The sequence below is a fragment of the Colletotrichum scovillei genome (assembly GCF_011075155.1).
Source record: "Colletotrichum scovillei strain TJNH1 chromosome Unknown Contig00009, whole genome shotgun sequence".
NCBI lineage: Eukaryota > Fungi > Ascomycota > Sordariomycetes > Glomerellales > Glomerellaceae > Colletotrichum > Colletotrichum scovillei.
Window position 1 is genome coordinate 426,849 of NW_023336267.1, and position 19,679 is coordinate 446,527.

General features: G+C 54.7%; 5 protein-coding genes across 5 annotated transcripts; 1 reads left to right on the forward strand and 4 right to left on the reverse strand.

Annotated features, from left to right (window-relative positions):
- Positions 1-414: 414 nt before the first annotated feature.
- HER10_EVM0002280 (gamma-glutamyltranspeptidase) lies at positions 415-2,961 on the forward strand. Its single transcript, XM_035471999.1, has 2 exons — positions 415-1,553; positions 1,618-2,961. Exons 1-2 carry the CDS (start codon positions 1,177-1,179, stop codon positions 2,936-2,938), a joined length of 1,698 nt encoding a protein of 565 aa, XP_035328967.1. The 5' UTR covers positions 415-1,176; the 3' UTR covers positions 2,939-2,961.
- Positions 2,962-3,135: 174 nt separating this feature from the next.
- HER10_EVM0010412 (uncharacterized protein) lies at positions 3,136-4,173 on the reverse strand. The gene is made up of 2 exons (XM_035479872.1): positions 3,680-4,173; positions 3,136-3,614 (listed from the first exon to the last, which is right to left on the reverse strand). Exons 1-2 carry the CDS (start codon positions 4,041-4,043, stop codon positions 3,172-3,174), a joined length of 807 nt encoding a protein of 268 aa, XP_035329983.1. The 5' UTR covers positions 4,044-4,173; the 3' UTR covers positions 3,136-3,171.
- Positions 4,174-5,722: 1,549 nt separating this feature from the next.
- Positions 5,723-7,915, reverse strand: HER10_EVM0001575 (uncharacterized protein; the record flags this gene model as incomplete). The annotated part of the gene is made up of 2 exons (XM_035471319.1): positions 5,723-7,599; positions 7,651-7,915. The coding sequence occupies 2 exons, from the start codon at positions 7,913-7,915 to the stop codon at positions 5,723-5,725; spliced, it is 2,142 nt and encodes a 713-aa protein (XP_035328889.1).
- An 803-nt stretch (positions 7,916-8,718) lies between these two features.
- HER10_EVM0000908 (neutral/alkaline non-lysosomal ceramidase) lies at positions 8,719-11,139 on the reverse strand (the record flags this gene model as incomplete). The annotated part of the gene is made up of 5 exons (XM_035470674.1): positions 8,719-9,060; positions 9,217-9,315; positions 9,366-9,878; positions 9,934-10,464; positions 10,513-11,139. 5 exons carry the CDS (start codon positions 11,137-11,139, stop codon positions 8,719-8,721), a joined length of 2,112 nt encoding a protein of 703 aa, XP_035328809.1.
- A 2,533-nt stretch (positions 11,140-13,672) lies between these two features.
- HER10_EVM0004713 (helix-loop-helix DNA-binding domain-containing protein) lies at positions 13,673-16,673 on the reverse strand (the record flags this gene model as incomplete). The annotated part of the gene is made up of 2 exons (XM_035474347.1): positions 13,673-15,775; positions 15,828-16,673. The coding sequence occupies 2 exons, from the start codon at positions 16,671-16,673 to the stop codon at positions 13,673-13,675; spliced, it is 2,949 nt and encodes a 982-aa protein (XP_035329250.1).
- Positions 16,674-19,679: the final 3,006 nt, after the last annotated feature.

Here is a 19,679-nt window from a genome sequence, read left to right on the forward strand (position 1 = left end):
GCTATTCAAGATTGGCACTTGCTAGAGAGTTGAGTATAGCGAAGTCATTGGTGCCATCATCGTATGAGGAGCACATAGATAAGTGCAGTTATAGATACTAGAGTACATGAAATGACAACAATCGAAATATAGTAATAAGTTTATCTATGGAACCGCGCGTGCAACCAACAACTTGCCAGCTCAAGCAATGATAAACTGTAAGCTTCGTTATCTTGGCGCGCCGCGTACCTGTCCCATCCGACCCATGGTGAACTGGGATGCCCCCTCCCGGCGATACCGGGGTTGCCGTGAGCTATCCGGAATTGGCAGGAGAACTCAGGTGAACCCCGCCCGATTGTTTGCGGAGTGGATTCCTCCCGGCATTTCGCTCGATATTTCTCCAAAACATTTCCCTCTCTCGGTCTTCCCCCTCAGATAACCAATGAAGACTTGGATACTGACAGTTCTGACTTACTGTTTGCACGCCGATTCCCAGCCACTCACGCACTTGACTCGCTGTTTCTTGGCTCCATGTTGGCTTCCATGCAGGTTTCCTGCAGACTGCCCGCGCTAGTGGCTAGGTACAGAGTCCAGGACTCCAGAGGTTGCTGATGCTTTGCAGTACTGGTAACACCTTGGTAGCTCACCGAACTTTGAAGCTCGACGTCACGAACCGGGCCGGGCCCTGCTGCTGAACGGCGAGGCGGACAGGCACACACGCGGGGAAGCTAGATAGAACGTGGGACGATTTGACACAGCATCTTTCGATTCCGCAATCGGGTTTTCCCTATCTACGGAAACGGGGCACATCTGACATTACCAACGATTGCGATAGGGTACAGCGGCTGCCGTTGGTGATCTGCAGGCTACCGAAATGAAGCCATGAGCCTTTTCCACGTTCCCCCCCAACCTGTCGGGTCCATAACCTCCTTGATTTGTGGGCGAAGTCGGAGAGTCTGCTCGATTGCGCCATAGAGTGTGAAGTTTTCCGTTCATATTAAACGTGGGCAGCTTCTTCTCGTGGTTACCTCGCTGGTATCCTGCTTCTCTCGGTTCTGCCAGGCCGTTTCCGGTTCCAATACTGCTGCTTGCTTTCCCTTAAGACCAACCAGGTACACCGTACTGTTCCTTCTCGACGAGCTGTGAAGGAGACGAGACACCTTGTGAAGCTTGCTCAACCTCCCCAGCCGGCTCATCATGAAGTTCTCCCTGACTTCTGCTGCTCTCGCGCAGCTCCTGCTCGGCATCACCACCCAGCCCGCCCTCGCGGCCCCGAGCCACAGCACGATCCCGAAGCTGGGCGCCGTCGCCTCAGAGTCCGATATCTGCAGCAAGATCGGCACCGAGCTCCTCAAGAGAGGCGGAAATGCTGCCGACGCGACGGTCGGCACCGTCCTCTGTGTCGGTGTCGTTGGCATGTACCACAGCGGTATCGGCGGCGGCGGTTTCATGCTCGTGAGGTCGAGCAATGGCACCTACGAGTTCATTGACTTCAGAGAGACGGCCCCGGCCGCCGCCTACGAGAACATGTACACGAACAACACGAGAGCCAGCTTGTACGGAGGTCTCGCTAGGTAAGCTGAATCTCTGCGACAGCGCAAACAAGCGACACCAAGATTGACCTGGCGATTTTCTCAGCGGTGTCCCTGGTGAGCTCCGCGGGCTGGAGCATTTGCACAAGAAGTACGGCAAGCTGCCTTGGTCAAAGGTAGTCGAGCCTGCGGTCAAGGTCGCCCGCTACGGCTGGCGCGTCAACGAGGACTTGGTCAGATACATGAAGTCAGTCACTCCCAATGGCAACTTCCTGACCGATGATCCGTCATGGGCCATCGACTTTGCGCCGCACGGCACCCTCCTCAAGCTCAACGAGACGATCACGCGCAAGCGCTACGCCGACACGCTTGAGGTCATCGCAAAGGAGGGCGTCGACGCCTTCTACACCGGTGCCATCGCCAATGCGACCATTGCCGCATTGTCAAAGTCCAACGGCACCATGACCATGGCCGACCTCAAGAACTACACCGTCGCCATCAGAGAGCCCGCGCAGATCTCGTACAGGGGCTACAAGCTCACGGCCTGCAATGCCCCCTCCGGCGGCATCGTCGCCCTCAGCGCTCTCAACATCGTCAGCGGATACGAAGGGTTCGGCGACCCGGCCTCGCGGAACAACACCGTCCACAGACTGGACGAGTCCATGCGCTTCGCCTACGGCCAGCGCACCAAGCTCGGCGACCCGTCCTTTGTCGACGGTCTCTCGGCCTACACCAAGAGCATGATCTCCCCCGAGGTCGGCGCCGAAATCCGCTCCAAGATCTCCGATTTCCGCACATATAACGTGTCCTACTACAACCCAGAGGGCATCGAGTCCCTCGAGACCCCGGGAACCTCGCACATCGCCGTCGCCGACGCCAGCGGCATGGCCATCTCCCTCACCACGACTGTAAACCTCCTCTTCGGCTCCCAGCTCATGGTCCCCGAGACGGGCGTCATCATGAACGACGAGATGAACGATTTCAGTATTCCCGGCTCCAGCAACGCCTTCGGCTTCGTCCCCAGCCCGGCCAACTACGTCCGTCCCGGCAAGCGTCCCCTCTCCTCCATCTCCCCCGTCATTGTCGAGCACCCCGACGGCAAACTCTACTTCGTTATCGGCTCGGCCGGCGGTAGCCGTATCATCACCGCCACTATCCAAAACATCCACAACGTCCTCGACAGGAACCTGACCGTGTCGCAAGCCCTCGCCGAGCCTCGCTTCCACGACCAGCTGACCCCCAACACGGCTGCTTTCGAGTACGCTTACGACAACAGCACCACGAGCTACCTTGCGAGCTTGGGCACGAATGTCACCTGGGCTGCACCCGGCGGTAGCACAGCGCAGGGTGTGAGGCTGCTGCCGAACGGCACGTTCGAGGCAGCTGGCGAGCCGAGACAGAAGAACTCTGGTGGATTCGCTGTCTAATCACGTTAAAGTAATTGTAGAGTAGCTTGTCTAATAATGTAATAATGTCTTCAAAGCGCCCTTGTGTGAATTCGGCCACAAGTCTACCAGGTCAAATTCAGTGCACCAAGTGAATTTTACAATACCATGTGAGTGACTTTTGTTCGAGTCTACTCGGGTATACTGAGAAATAATCAGGTGGAGTTGCGTTGGTGACCATTTACTCACTCAAGCTCCAGACATCAACACGCACATCACTGTAGCTCAGCCAACTGATGCCTCCTAGCTTTTGGCTCAATATACATCTCCCTCACAGCGCTCCTGGCTTCCAACTCCGGCTTGGCATAGTACTCCCCCGCGCCATGAGATGCTTCTTGACTCCCATCCAATTCGCCCGGATGATTGACTTCGTAAACAGGGCCATGCACATCCCGGCCAGGTCGCAAGCGCTTCTGTCGCCGGCGCCACAAGAAGAAGGCTGCAGCACACAGGGCAATAGCCACGAGAGAAGTACAAGCGCTCACGGCAACAATCGCACCGGTGGATATGCCAGAGTTGGTGGGGTTTGAGGTAGCCGGTGATGAAGACGACGTCGGTGACGCAACACTCGTGAGGCCACCAGAGCTAACTGGTGAAGCAGACGCGGTGTCCACCGCCGAGGTCGCAGTTGCAGATGTTGAGGTCACTTCAGTTGCAGCTTGAATATCTTCACATCAGCATGGAGTCACACCAAATCGATGATCGAATCAGGGCAGCACTCACAAGTAGTGACTTTGTCAGTCTTTTCCATCTGACAATACGCATCAAACACGCTCGTCGCACTCTCAACCTCGACCCCAGACCGTCCGCAATTCTTCGCGACCGACGTCGCAATAATCTCCCTAAACCTGTCGGAACTCGCCGTGCAGAAGCAGCTATACGACGTCGTCTTCCCGCCGTCACCGCACCCCGCCACCATGTCCCGGACAATCGAGCTGATGGGCGGCTCGGCACATGACGGCAGTGAATCGTACCCGTCGGCCTGGTTGAGGTAATACGTAGCGTGCGCTTGACGGAAGCCGCTGAGCAGCAGAAGCAGATTGCAGATCAGGTATCGATAGGCATTGTGTTCGAAGGAGGCCCGCATGTTTCCGTTCGTTCGGCGGCGGCCTGGCTTATTGCCGGGAGGGACCTGTCAGCAGGAATAAGGTTTGAACCTTGGTTACAAGTAGAAATTGGACAGGGGCTGGGTTCCGGGGCAGTGAACTCGACATCTACTCCGCGGAGTGCGTCAAAGGGGAGAAGAAGCTTCAAACCAGGAGCAAATTCACTGGGGGCTTTCAGGTCATAAGTAACTTCTCAAAGAGGACTTGCTCTTCATCAGCCTCGTGACTGAAACATGGTCGACCATTGCTCCCTACGGCAAGGGGGGCAGATATTCCCGCCGTCAATCGGCCAGGGTGTCGGCGCTCTCGACGCCACGTGCATAACATGCTTGTGAATCTGCTCACGCGCTATAAGGTATCCGTACGCATGGTCTATTATTCGATGGTCCAGAATCAGGTCACTCACCAGAAAAACTGTCGGTGGTCCTGTCGATGGTCAATTTCCACGAAGCGCGGGGCTTTTTCCCAAGGCCTGCAGATTGTCTCAACCCTCAGCCCCTTCTAGAGACAGCTAACTCCATCTGAGGCAACTGCCTCAGTACGGCTGAAGTGCAAGACAAAGATAAGCCACTCTTCGATGTGAGTCTGCCTGCCGCCGACAATATGAAATAGCGACGACTGATGTTCTCAGTAATTGAGAACGTTAAGCTTCCGTAGTGTAGGAACTTTTTTCTAGCTCTCTTCTAGCCTATCCGCAAGTGACGTGCTGAGCAAGGGACCAGGTAGGAGGAGTGGGTTCTCACGTTGCAACGTTAGAAAGCGTGCGTGCAGTCAACTTTGACCGGGCCCCGAAGCCCCCTTTTTGTAGCATATCTGCCGATCTCGGTCTTCGCCGCAGATACCTTAGCGTATTTTCTCTCAAGAAGCAAGCATCTTCCAGACAAGACAGGGCTGGCGGCACAAGGACGCTAGCTAGGCAGGCTGCGAGAAGCTGAATAGAGCTGACTCTATTTGGAATGCCAGCAAGCCGCGCGATCCATGAGGTATTAGTGAAGCATGCTGATTTAGGAAGCCCTGCGGCCACTCGCAACTTCCAACACCAAGGAATGCTCGTTCTGGCCCCAGGCTATGTTTCTCTTGGTGGCTCGCAGGATTGTTTGTACGAGTACTCAAGAGATGTGATGGAGGAAAGGGTAGAAGGGGAAAGAGAAAAGTGAGGAAAGGATGCATGTAAGTGCCAAGGACATACAGAGAGCTGCGAGTTTTTACAACACAGAGTTCCAAGACTCTTACAGTGAATATGTCGCATTTCTCAGCATTCAATAAATAAGTCAATCGCTCAAGTCCCCCAGAATGGAACGACGCATGAGTTGAGCGCCAAAGGAATTACATGATCTTGGTTCATCAACATTGATATTCAGCCTTTGGGTGACTACTTACTCAATTACGCAAAAATCTCAGTAACACCGGTTTTGTGGCAAGGCAAATAGAGTAAGCTAAGATATCTAGATATTCCAATAAGAGCAAAGGATCGCGCAGACTTTGACATCACCTAATCGGTGTCCTTCGAGAAAGTGCAAAGATCAAACAATCTTCCTGCAACGAAGCCAGGCTCTTGCCGTAGAAACCTGACAATGACGTCCTCTTATCTAAGAAAGGTTTACCAGTCTGAAAAATATCTTGATAGTATGTTCGAAGGTATATGAAGACAGGAGTCAAACTAAATGAGTTTTATCTCCTCTGCCTCATCCTTGAAGAGATCCATCCCCCCCCTATGTGCAAACATCACAAAGACTCCAACCCTCACATACGATCCAGGCTCCTCCGCAGGATGGATCACAAGGCCATATTTCGTACGTTTGTGCGTCGGATCAGCGCAATATCGGCACACATCGATATCCTCATAGCCGTTGGAAAATGATGTACCGCTAACCTCTACTTCCCTTTGCATCCAATCGTCAAGGTCTTGATTGCTGCAGTTCTCAAAGAACTTTATGCGCCCCCATTGCAACGTTGCCGAGCAGCAGCTCGATACCCAAAACAATCGCATACTCTCTGGCGCTTGTATCAAGGTGTCGCTGATATCATAGTCAAGCATGCAAATTCCTGTACCGCCTGAAAATTTCCCGCAAAATAAATGAGAATGGACGTGCTTCAAGGCCTCCCTCCTGACGTTCGAAGGAAACGGGCACGTCCTACCCTTGAATCGAAGAAATCCCCCAGTGAGAGCCCCAAAGATGTTACTGCCTCGGGAATCCATGTCGTAATCTATCAGCGCAAAGTCCGGCCTGTTGTGACAAGGCATCGTCTTGGAAGATTCGACAATGCGCGTCCACCTCTTCCTTCTCGCCGCCTCTGGATGCGATTCAAATGTTTTATTAGCCAAGTTGTCCTGGTACGCGGTTTGGGAAGCCCAGCTCCATGATGGTGCGATGTACGGTTCTGCGTGCTGCAAACTATGCACAAGTGACGCCAATCCGACGGGTGGTGGCTGCGGTATGTACCAAAGCAGTTGGTAATTTAGATCTTCTTTCCACAAGCCTGCCAGATATGTGTCGCCCATAAGTGTTGCGAATGCCTGAGCGATACCGGCGAGTCCAGGGAAGATGTCCTCGGGATACGTCCAGGCTCTTTGCTGGACCTCGTGCACAGCAGCCCAGTTTTGGTATACTTTTGTCTTAGTATTCGTCGAGCGATCCAGTCCCTCGTGAGGTTTTCCGAGAGCTCTCCGTATCATAACTTGCAGTTGACCGTGGATCATATTGTAGCCAATGTGTCCGTTCTCGGACCTTGTTAGACTTTCGTCAACAAAATGGCCCATATTGGGTCCGAACAAGATCATGCAGGGTGAAAGGATACTCTCTTGAAAGGTCCAGCCCCTTTGATCCCAAGAGGATTGTTTGAGATCCTTCCATACTGCTGGACTTTGATCAAACTTCTCCACTATGTTTGCGTCGACCTTTGTGGATGAGAGAATAAGTCTGTAGACACCCCTGATGTGTCCGTGGCGCGAGGATTGAAATTCAACTTCAAAGCCCTGCGACCTTGGTTCGAGATAGCCCTCAAGACAAGATCGTGAAGAGAGAGGGCAGATTGTCACATAACAAGAATGGTAGACCTGTCCCATCATTTGACTCTCTCGGTCCCAGTCTACATTGTCTCCCTGGATGATACACAAAGCGTCAGCCCAGAGATACAATATACCGAGCGCCCTGCAGACCTTGATGGTGTCGCGTACGACAGGACTTAAGGATCCAAGAGGCATCCCTTGACAATGGGTCAAAATGGTGTCTTTTGTGGTTTTTGTCTGCTTGAGAGCGTCTTCTTTGGATCCCCAGCAATAGCTCAGTGTCGCATACTTGAGAGCATCGATCATGCCAGATTCGAGCATGTCTTCAACGATGACAAGTCGAGGTGCGTCATCCTCGTTCTGACCGACATGTATCAGTCTGGTGGGTAAGAATGGCACCTCTGGCTTTCTAAGGTCCCAGCCATAGTCGCATTGTTGCAGCTGTGACTGGAGCCATTCAACACTGGCCGAGTCCAGTGGTCCGGGGGCGGGCTTCGTGTGCACCCTCAGCCATCGGCGCAAATCACCTTTCACGTGCATCAGAGTCCAGTCAAAGCGGGAACTATTGAAGAACTTACGGTTGCTAGACTCGATATCAAAATTGAGAATTGTAATTCGGTGAAGCTTGACCATATCATTGGTCGTTGTTCCGACCGCGAAGACCTCGCATCTCCAGAAGGCCAAGCCAGGATCTGTGTCGATGATCTCGACCTCCCATCCCTGTCCGCCAAACAGATATCCCGCACCGATACGAATGTCGCCAACGTGGCATATTTTCTGTCGTATGAGCTCTTCCCGAAGGAAACCACACATACGGCACCCATCAGCAGCGGATTCAGCCATCAGGGGCAAGTCGGGTAGCGTGTCTTCCCAATAGAGAGTGGGTTTCAAGAGGACTGGATCGCTCTGCGCCTCCGAATGCCGCAGGGTAGGCTCATCGTTATAGTCCGTGCCCTCGTAGAACTTGTCGTCGCTGTCGTCAAAAACAACAGCATCATAGCACATGTCACAGAGGCTACCGTTTATCGAGGAGCAAGATCCTTCAGACTCTTCGGAATCCATGTTGAGCTGCTTGAAGTTGAAATGGTCCAGTGCCTGGTCAACCATTAGTTCACTTTGAAAGGAAATGAAACCGGCAGTGGACTCACCAGAAACAAATTGCAATCAGGCTGCGAGGTGGATGCTGATGGAGAGTGTAGTCCGTTGGATGATTTCAGGCGAAGGGGTGGGAGGTGCTTATGTACCTATCCTTGAGGAGCCCTCGTGGTTCCGACTGCAGGCAGGCTACCTAAGTGATGATAGGCCGCCTGCTCGATATATGAAGAAGTACGTACTTGAACGTGACTGCCTGGTCGTGCAAGCCGAGGGGGCTATCCAACGAGCTTTGGAAAGAGTCAACAGGCCTCAAATACTCTAGAGTCAGCCTGGGCAGCGGGCCGATTCCCGAGGGAAAAATCACACTTGGGCAGGCCCAAGTCATACTTCGCGGCATTTGACTTCTTGACGACCACGAGCTTCCGGTGGCAGCTTCGAGTAAAACGATGGAGGGCAATCGGCGACCATCGGGAAAAGACATTACGATTCATCACTACGAAAACCAATCCTCATAGTCCATAATAATCATCAGCAGCCCCCCCTACACTCCCCTAAACCAACGTGAAGTTGGCACTCGTCCCCTCAAAAGCCGAGATGCTCCCAATCAACGGCTTCGAGTCACCATAATACTTGATTCGATACGTCCCTGGCCCAGCCCCATCACTCGTTCCAGTCTCCCAACTAATCACAACCTCGCTGTACCCAAGCAAGAAATTTGTCCTCGTCCAAGTATACACAAGGAACCAGTCCGCGTCGGTCCTAATTTGCACCCATTTCCCGCTCTGCAGCTGCTCAACCGCGGCGTACGTGCCCTCAAGCCTGAGGTTATTCCGCGGGTTCGCGGCTTGGAACGTGGCATTGACTACCGCGCCACGAGTATACGACGCCGAAGGCTGTCCGATGGCTTGTCCGAAGGAGCGGCCTGCTGGCGCACCGTCTACGACAACGCCAGTAATGAAGGAGAGGGAGTTGGCTCGGTTGTCTGGAGGCGAAGGGCCTGCTGCGGGTGTGGATGTGGAAGAGGGGGAGAGGTAGTCGATGTTGGAGACGGTGAGGTTGATGTAAGCTGGCAGAGTATTGGGGCCGAAGAGGGTTGAGGCGCCCTCGTAGCGTTGGATGGCGTACTCTTCAGGGGTGGCGATGTAGTGCTAGAAACTGTCAGTGACTACCCGAAAAAGGGAAGCTACGCAAGACTCACGGCATAGGTGTTGGCGGGACCACCAAGGACAACAACAGGATCATTAGGAAGAATACTCTTCGCAGCCTCTTTGACAGCAGCCTTCCATCTCCGCCCACTCATTGTTGTAGCCTCGCCAGGCGCAACGACGATGACCAGCTGTCCAACACGAAGCATCTGAATGTCTACAATATTGGGACTCCAAGCATACGGGGTGCTCATCTCACCAACGTCTAGCAAGACAGGCTTCGGCTGTTGACACGCAGCCTGCTCGGCGCTGGGTGTTCTGAGAAGACCGGAGACAACCGCCCAAAGAGGGTTGGCATCGGGGGTGCCAGAGTCGGCCTGGGTGAAGTCGAAGGCGCCGGGGCCGTCCGAAGTTCCGGCGGCAAAGGAGTAGCCGAGGGCAGCCGGACATGTCTGGCCGATGGTGCCATCTGCGAGTGGGAACTTGAAGTATGACATGTCCTGGAAGAAGTGGAAAGACTTGACACTGGTGCCGGTGACAGGAGTAGAAGTCGTAGCAAGGGCATTCTGATAAGGAGAATCGATCAGCTATATTGGATCCCACATCAGGACTACAACTCACATAGACAGACTTGGCACCGGCATATTGACGACGTCCAATCTCGTAGCAGCTCGAAATACCCAGGTCCAACTTCTGGAACGCGGGGCCTCTACCGTGACACGACTGGCTCTTGCCATCGGCACAGGTGCTGTTCTCCAGACTGCATTGCTGGCCAGAACCGTCATCGCAGTAGGCACCGAGTACGTTGGGCGTGGTATCACCCACATTCGCCTGGCTGAAGCCGGCTACGAAGCCAGGTGCGGCGCTTGCGTCACTCGCGAGGTCCTTCTCAAGAAGATATGCCGCGACACCCTTGTTGTCGCCCGCTACGTGCGTGCTATTCTGGAGGATCGAGGTGCCATGGGTTGGGTACCAAGTGAGTACACCCATGTTCTTGCCATCGGAGGCGCGCTGGAAGCGAAGGAGGGTCAATGTCGTGTCAGTGGTGGCGCTGTACTTGGCCCTCTCTGCCGCGGGGTTGTTAAGGTAGGCATATAGACTGCGGTTGATGGCGCCGTCAGTTACTTCCGTGGTTCCGACGTCGAGGTATCCCTGGGAGTGTTAGTCGATTGGCAAGTCTCTCGAAGCTGACCATCGTACCTCTTGTAGAGACTCGTGCGCCCTCTTAATGGAGAGAACTGCACCGTCAACGATAGCCTGGTAGCTCTGCTTGTCGAAACCCAAGCTGGTGACCTGCGGCAGAAGGTAGTTGAACCAAGCTCCTGGGCCAGCGTGGCTATGAGTACCGGTCACGGCAACATTGTTCTTGTTATACACGGAGTATCCCGAACCAAGGGCTGCAACGCCCTCGAGGATGCCCTTGCGAACGGCCGTGTCACCACTCTGTGTATCTAGCACAAGATAGACGAAACGATCGCTCGGCTTGCTCACATCCCCAACAATGAAAGCGCGGCTGTAGATCCGCTGTCTCAAGCCAGTTCCGACCTGGCTCAGATCAGCGTACCCTGCAAAGCCAATCTCGACGACAGGGCCGGTGATGTCAGCCTTGCCAACACCGAGGAGGTACTTGTCGCCCGCCGCGGCACGCGTCTTGGGTTTGGCATGCCACTCTCCGTCGGCATTGCGTTCAAACTTGAGGGTGGCACCTTGTCGAGTTCCTAGCTGGGAGAGACTAATGGTGACGAGCAGCACGAACGAAATCAAAGCAAAGACGGCGAAGAACGAGCGTCTAGGCATCTCAAGGCCAGAACGAGAGTGACGAGGCATCGTGGGCAATCAGTCTGTGAACTCAAGCTTCCAAGCTCGAGAACTGCGGGCAAACATGGCGTGTCACCCGCTCTTTTATGGCCCGCCTCGACGAGCTCGTGGCTCGTGGACATTGTCTTCCCCTCCATGTTCTTTGGAGCTCCTGTGAGCTAGCCGAGCTTCTGACTAACAAACAGAACGGGTACCTGGCCATCATAATGCCGGTCCTACGGGAAGGGGAAAGTATGCCGATGGTTCGGGCGCGATGATTTGCCCGTGTCTCCTGAAGGGCTGCGCAACATTGATTAGCTGGCAGGTGGTATTCCCAAGTGAGGAGGCCAGGGGGGCATCGATACTCGATTCTCGATGGAAAATCAGGGCAGAGCAGCGAGCTAGAGAGACCGGAGAGGGCAAGAGAAGGCCCGAGGGGGCCAGTGAAGGGAGCGAGGCACGCGAGGTAGCAAGCGGTCAACTCTCGCGTCTCTTAGAAAAGTGACGAGCCAGTCTGAGAGATGAGCATTTGCCCTTGCCAGATGCAATCTTGCGTCACATGGCGCCCGGTGATGTCGATATCTGATTGGATTTGGAGATTGTGGTGTGGTTGCCATCAGGATGCGGGGAGTTGCAATTTGGGGTCAGTTGCTATCGCCATTGGGCAGGCCAGTGCTAGCTTTTTGGAGTTTTGGAGGGCGATGACCGCGAGGGAGGGCGTATTCCCCTCGGCAGGATGGGCTCCGATTTGATGCTGAGAGGGAGGATGAGAAGCTAGGTTGTCGGGGGTGTTCGCAGATGCTTCGCTCGAATAAGCGTCCAGCTCGTGGCAAACAACAGGACTAAGCACCCGCCTCCAAGACATTTCCCCGGCTTTGGCACTTGTCAGCGCCGTGGACTTGGTTGTCGAATTCAGCCTCAGGGTATGCTGAAATTGGGATGACAAGGCAACTCTGATATCGAGATGAATCAGAAGCGAGGGATGACTTGGCAGTCCAATATTGCTGCTGACCGCTGCATGGTTCTGTAGATAGACTGATAGACATGGGAGTCAGATATCCATTTGCTATGCGTATTCTTCAAGGGACCGATAACAACTCACATGTCGGGCGGCACTCGAGACCCGTTCTAGCAGGCCATTGCTGCAACCTCCCTCGATAACCTGGCAAAAGGCCCTGTCGCCGTTCCCATTCAGGCGATCATGTGCCGGGCGGAACAAGGAAAAGGACGGACGGACGTTGGGTTTGACGGTTCGGATCCGATAAGTCTAGCGACCGTTGCTGCTAGCAGTCTCTAGTGTGTCTAGTGCAGGTCGAACTGTGTGACCGCCCATCTCCCTCCCTTAGACATCCGTCCCTTGTTGAATGCGCGAGGTGTGTGGTGGGTGCCAAGGTCCATCGTGTGCAGTGTGCAGTGTGTTGTTGTCGTGTTTAACGTGCCGGTATCTTTGGCCGGGTTGGGGGGTCCCGGTCTCATGCACCTTTGAAAGGTGGAGACGTACCTAAAGTACCCACGATCACCTGAAGCCCAGGGCCCTTGCCGTGTGCCCAAGGGAGCAAAAAGCGGATTCATTTCCTCGACTGCCGCACCGAGAGACACCGATAAACTTGCAGCCCTTCGATGTACTTGGCCTTCCGAATTACCTTGCTCCAAGGTGTGCGAATGCAGAAAGAGTACTTACCCAATACTGATTCTCCATCCAATTCGGCCCATCTCATCCCTTACCGTATGATTTACCTATCTCTCTTCGAATCCTTGCCCTCTCCCAAGCGTCTCCTCTTAAACACTGCCCAGTCCCATCCAAAGTCTTTCCATTTGGTCCTGGAAGACACCATAAACGTCAGCGTCGTCTTCAAAACACCAGACATCGCATGCTTTCCTTTCAACTTCTCATCAAATTCCCTGGTTCATCTCGATGCTCGATGACATGGGCAGAGTGTAGTAACAACGCGCCCTATTGAAAGAGGAAAGTCGCCTATGCCCTCCATGACGGAGTGACACACCCCTCGTTGCAACCCTCACGGAGACAGCTGGCTGGAATGGGGCAAAGCTCCAGGATGTCCTCCATCCCCCCCGCTGCAGCTCACCGTCACCCACGAACAAACTCCAGATAACATATCAGTATTGTATGCAACGAACATATCGTCGATATTGATTCTACATAATGGCAGGCCCCATGGCCCGCATATTATAGAGAAAGAGAAAGTTTTCCATCGCAACTTTTTGAGCCGACTTGTATATATCCCCAGACCATACCGTCCGTCTCCTTGTTCTGTCCCATTCCGTGACAGTCCGCGCGAGAGTTCAATCTCAGTCAGATGCGACGTCCCGTCTCTGCTCATGCAAAATCCGCTGGTCCCATCCTTTTCCAGCCGTAAGTCTCGTTGCTTCCCTTGCAAAGTAACGCCAGTCCAAGACATACGTCCTCCCCAATAGTGACGCCGAGCCCCATGCCCATCCATAGAAAGTACAACAATAGAAAGGAAATAAGATGCATCTACTAAGTATGTAAATAAGGGGAGATACCACCGCCTTTAGATATACCACAACACATACACCTCCCTCAGCACCCATCTTCTTCACACTCGCTCATGCTACCGTAGCCCGTGTCAGTCTCCATACCGACAACGCTTTTGGTGATGCTGAGGCAGCGGTCCACCATCTTGTGACGGACGTCCTGCTCGAGACCACACTTTTCGCCAGGAGCGCTGCCGATCCAGATACGGAGACTGCCGGCGACGCGCTCAAGAGACGTGCTGAAGTTGTCAGAGGACGACTGTTGTGCGTATAGTTCCTCCATGAGCTTGAAGAGAGCGGTGCATCCAAGGAGAGACATGTTGGCGGTAGCGCTGGGGCGGGCAATCTTCTCGATAATTCCGAATCCCTTTTGCGATGGAGTGGCGGCCAGCTTGGCACGTTGAAGGTGGGCAATAGCCATGGCACAGTCAAGCGCCATCTGGACATCGGGCGATTGGGCGGTAGACGACGAGTCGATGATGGCGGCAATCTTGCTGAGGGACTTTTGTTCGCTGGTCGGCTTAATGTTCTGGAGAGCGGCGGCAATGTTGGCTCCTCGCTTCTCGTCAACAAGCACGGCGCGGGCCACCAGAGCGCGTGCCTGCACACCGGAGCCGATAGGAGATGTCTTGAGGGCGGTAGTCAAGCAGGTTGACACAACCCTCGGGGCATCACCATCATCCTTGCTTGCCTCGAGACTGGTGATCAAAGCACGCTGAATGGTCTGGCTCGACCACCAGGCAGCAACGGCATCCAGCGGGGATCGGACGGCCTGGTCGTCGACGACGGTGTCCATTCCGTCGTTGTGCTCGGTAACTCCCTCGGTAGTCGACAAGTTCCACGCCAGGTTGTAGGCTCGCTGGACAACGCTGTTGTTGAGCACGTCGTCGCATTCTTGCTCGATAAGGGCAGCCAGGTGCTCGGGGAGATCATCGTCGACCTGCTCAGAGTTACGGCGCAGCTGCGAAAGAACACGATTCTGGTTTCTTGCCTCGTTCCAGAGGGAGCGGGCGACCTTCTTGGCAACGATGTTGTGGAGTCCCTTGGCACCGAGATCCCAAAGAAGGACGCGGACGTGAAGAGCCTTGAGCATCAGTCGGGAAGGGGTATCGGGAAGGGTGCCTGATGCCAGGAGGGTAAGGGTCAGTCGGCTCTTGTTGATCTCAACATCGCCTCCTGCAAGCTGGGCGTCCAACGCAATTGACCAAGCCTTGACACGAGCAGCCTCCTGCTCTTCAGTGAGACCGGTGAGCATTTGATAGCCGTGGACACCGATAGCGTTGCGCATGCTCAGCTTCATCGTCTTCATGATCAGAGCGGCAGCTTCGAGGAAGAAGTTGTGCTGAGGGACCCAGACGGTCTGAATTGCAGTCAACCAAGCTTGGCGACGGACGTGAATCGGGGATGCCACGGAACCAGCGGCCTGAAGCGACTCCCGAAGACGTTGCGCCTTCTTGGGCTTCCCCTCAGATGGAACGAAGAGCGAGGGCACAAAGACCCACAAGCAAGTGCCAAGGAAAAACAAAAGTTTCAGATGCGAGATGATCTGGGCAGGAGAGATGTAGTAGCCGCCAATGTGCATGTGAGAAGTCGATCCGAGATAGCTGAGCAGTTGGATGGGCAGGGCGAAGAGACCGCGGCCTTCGGGCGTGTCGTTGCTCTGCTCATTCTCTCGCACAGCCTCGACAATCATGAGACCGGCCAGCGAGCCGACCATCAACTTGCCGAAGTACTGACTGCTGTTGCCCCATCGTCCTTGTTGCTGCATCTGTTGCTGCTGCTGCTGTTGCTGGATTTGTTGTTGTCGCATGACGTTAGGGTTTCCGCGGTAGTTTTGCTGTGGCATGGGGTAAGGCTGGCCGGCCGCCATTTGAGCAGAAATAATACGCTTCATGTCGTCAGGCACAGGAATCATGCCTTGTGCAGACTCGCCACGCGGCGTTCCGATAGGGGTGCTCATGTACTGATCCTGGGGGTACTGCATAGGAGTCGGCGGTTGCTGGAGAGGGCTCATGGCACCATTCATCGCGCCAGCCATGAAAAGCTTCTCAAAGGCGGCGATTCTGTTCTGCATGGCATGGTTTTCGTCGCAGAGACGGTTATTCCTCTTCTCCAAATGGCGAATGTACTCGGTGGCCTTGCTCAAAACCTGCGATTGTCAGTTAGTTGTCTTGTCAGAACGCTTCATCTTGACGACTTACTGTAGCCTTGTTGAGCTTGTGGGCTGGCGTCAAGCCGTGAAGTTCCTCGCGATCTTCGGTGGTGTCTTCTCCCCTGGCACTCTTGGACATGATCCTCAGACTAGGAACGCTATCTCGAAGCGCGGCAATCTTATCGTTGAGATTGGTGCGATACCTCTTCTCAATCATGTTATGGGCCGTCTTCTTGATGGGCTGGCCATCCTCATCCTCCTCCTCATCGTCATCAACATCGGCCGAAGACTTGCGCTTCCTGCTGGCCTTGCTAGAGTCGTGGGCATCGGGAGACGACAGTCCTGCTGCCTTGTGATCGCTGGTGGCGGATCCGGGGCTCGGCTCGCTCTTGGGAGATTGGTACTGCAGATGGGCGGGCATGGCGATATTTCTGAGCTTTTCCTGTTGGGCGGGAGTCAGGGTACTCAAGGTCTCTTGCGGGAGGGTGTGTGGTTGGCCTCCTCGATGGGATTGCTGGTTGTTGGGGGCGGGAGGGGGAGCGGCATAGAAGCCAGCCTGGGCGAGAGTTGAGTGATCAAGACCGGAGGTGACGGCGGGAGGGCCGTGTTGATGGTGTTGGTTATTCGGAGAGAAATCCCACGGAGCGGCAGTCTGGAAGAGAGGAGTGGCGCCAGCGGCGGTGGTGACGGCAGCGATGTTGTAGGTGTCGTACGGGGGTGTGTCTTGAAAGGACCAATTGTTTGCGTCGTAGTAGACCTGATTGTCGTTGGCGATGCTGGATCCAGTTCGGTCAGATTTGACGTTCTGGCCGTCCGAGTCGTCGAGGAACGACGGGGGCACGCCGAGGTTCGAGTCGTCGAGGCCAAATAAGGCGTTGGGATCCTGGTCCGCCATGTTGCAGAGCGGTCAAAATATGCACTTATGGGCTGATGCTCAATTCATCGAAGTCGGGACGGGCCTGGGATTCTTTGGGTGCGCTCGGCGCTGGGAATGGGGGCCAGGTCCCGGAATCTAGAGCGGGACTCGATGTGAGTGGCCGGCGAGCAGCGACGGGATCGGTGGACGAGGCCGCAGGGGCCAGAGATTGGTCGTGTCTTTTGGGTGAGGGAGTGAGGTATCGGGAATGCGAGAGCAATTGACGGCAATCAGCGGCGTGGTGCTGAGCGGGAAGAATGTCTAGTCGTACGACTGTCGGCAGAAGGCGATGGACAGATGGGGATGGAGGAGTGGTGTCAGCCGGGAGGCAGAACGGAGAGACCCAGAGGGAAAACAAGCGAGAGGGTCGAAGTCGTATGACGCTGGTCTGGTTTTGCGGTGCCTTATTTTTCCTCTCACGGATGCGACGCAGCGAATTGACGGGACTTGCTGGGGGTGGGCCACTACTCTCAGGGCCAGGCTGCAGGTCGAGCGTCGAGGGAGGGAAGAGAAAGAGGGGCGGGGATGTCAAGTTGTGTGTGTGTGCGTGTGTCGGGGGACTCGGTGGTTGCTTGATGTTCCTTTCCGATGCATGCACATTCAACGTGCAGTGCAGAGAGAGATTATTCTGGAGTCGTACTTTGTTTGTCTGTACGGATATCCTGACGAAGAATTCGAGATGCTCAATTGCGGTTTGACAGTGCCAGTCAATGGGTGGAGGGCAGGCAATCGGGAATCGAAATCGAAATCGGGCGGGAGGGTCGAAGGAGAGCGAAAGAGGGAAGCAGAGAATTGGGAGAGGGAAGGAAACGGGGGAGCATCGTACGATTATCTAGAAACTACGCCTGATATGAGCCCAGAAACCGCAGGAGCCCAGACCACCACCCGTCCCTGCCCGTCCTTGCCAATGGTCCATCTCGTCAGGTACGTATTCGTACCAAGTACTCCGTACCTTGGTGCTTTCCTCAGTTCCTACAGGCTGCCACCAATCATCCGTGGATCGTACCTACCCTTAGACTCGACGCAGGAAGGACCAGTCCCAGACACCTCCTACGACCCGTAGCCCGCCCGCTGTCCGTACCGACTCCTTCCCACATTTGGTTTGACCACCACCAAATGTACCTACCTACGTATGTACCTACTGAGGTGCCGCCGACTCGTCCCTGCTTCGCTGCCCTGCAAATCCGGGATGCTGCCGCCAACACTTCCTTCCTGCCAGGTCTGCACCATCTGCTTCATGAGTTGTTAAGGGAAAGTACCTTACTCTCAAATCTCGATACTGACGGCTGCCGGCAATGATCCCGCCGGCTGGCAATTCGGGAAAGGTCCACTCGCACTTTGACAGCAGGTACGTATCCTCACACCTTGTTTAATATGAGACGATACCTTCCTCCCGTCTGCCCGCTCGCCCGCCCTGACTCCCCTTCAGGTACCGACCTTACCTCGGGCATCACTCATAGGTACTCATCCAAGCGTGCCAGGCCAAGCCAGGGAAGACAGATGAGCAAAGAACTCACACTGGCAAGTCTCACAGTCTCAATCGCAACGATGTGGGACGCCAAAAGTCTGGCACAGGGCAGTTCTGGGTCTTGGATCAGCGCTGGGAGATGCCGAATGGGACTGGTCATGGAGCCCCGGGGGACCAGGAACACCGCGCCGGCCGCCCTCTCTGACTCTCACAGTGACAAGCGTCCTTCACCATCCTCTCACACACAATCTCACTTGCTCACTTGCTCACTCACCATAGGTACGCATCGCTCATCTTCCAGGCTTCCCCACTCCAGAAACGCCACTTACCGCCAAGCAACACTGCGCCGTGGCACGCGTAGAAACTGGCAAAAAGGCATGACGGACAAGTCAAGAGTGAGAGAAGTGTGTGAGAGTTCACCCTTCGGATGAGAGGGGGCCACCCGCGAGCCGGGAACGCCTTGGTAGGTCAACGCTTCCACATGCTGTCTACGGTTACGGACCGAAACTATCGCTTGATACCGAATCTTGAACTCCTTTGCAATTCCAATGCGGACTGCGAATAGGTAAATAGGTACTGCAAGCGCTGCTCACAAATCCGTCCCGTTTCCATGTAAAAGTCTCATTGCTCATCGCATCTTGCCTGAATCCGAACTCGTAGGGATCTCAAGTTGCTCAGCTCCTCCTCGTCACAAACACCAGCCAGCCAGGATCACCGCCCATACTCCAGCTCAGCTCGATGGGTGTCCCATGATGACGACGGGCATTTTTCTGCCCTAGCCTTTTTACGTCTCCACACTTTTCGTTTGCGATGCCCCCGTTTCTCTTCAGTTGCTATTGATCTTCAAAGTATCCGTACCTCGACCCTCGATGAGCCAAGACTCACCGGCGCTCGCCGTAGCGCTGGGTCGCCGAATCACGAAAACCTGCAAGACACCTGAAGAAAGAGAAAGGAAAAGAAGACTTCGCCCCCCAGCGGCCCTCACTAGATTGAGACTCGAGAGAGACATCAGCCGTAAGCTAGTAGAGCTCGCTAGTTCCAATATCTCCGGTGCTGAAAGGCTGAAAGCAGCTGTGGCTTTTCCACTATCAATCACCTTGCTCACCGGTGGCGCCTCGGTTTCTGTCTCTCCTCGCTTTTTTTTTCCCCTTCTCTTGCGCTCTTTCAACTTTTCTCGTGTACGGATATGTCTCTTATCTCCCCCTCGCAAGCGCGCGCGCGTCACGGTCCTTTTGGTGCTTCATGCTTCTCTTCCAGACCAGGGCCGTGTCCTCGAGTCGTGGACCGTGAGGTGTCTTCGCCCGTCTCTACCAATGCGCGTGTGTGCCTGTCTCTGCTGCTCACTCTCGGTGCTCACACTCAATCCCCTCGCCCGCCCACCACACACACTACACACCTCGTCCTTCTGATTCTCATCCAGCGCCTCAGCGAGTGTCTCACAATGGAGCATGGCTGCGACTCACCCTGCTTGAGCCTGCCACAACACTACCAAGAATGCAGAAAGGCCAAGCATCTCA

What these genes read in the sequence shown, in the direction of transcription:
- HER10_EVM0002280 (XM_035471999.1), top strand. Translation starts at nt 1,177, where the DNA reads ATGAAGTTCTCCCTGACTTCTGCTGCTCTCGCGCAGCTCCTGCTCGGC. An exon ending in TTGTACGGAGGTCTCGCTAG is followed by an intron (nt 1,554 to 1,617) that starts GTAAGCTGAATC and finishes CGATTTTCTCAG; the next exon opens with CGGTGTCCCTGGTGAGCTCC.
- HER10_EVM0010412 (XM_035479872.1), bottom strand. Translation starts at nt 4,043, where the DNA reads ATGCGGGCCTCCTTCGAACACAATGCCTATCGATACCTGATCTGCAAT. An exon ending in GACTGACAAAGTCACTACTT is followed by an intron (nt 3,615 to 3,679) that starts GTGAGTGCTGCC and finishes AAGATATTCAAG; the next exon opens with CTGCAACTGAAGTGACCTCA.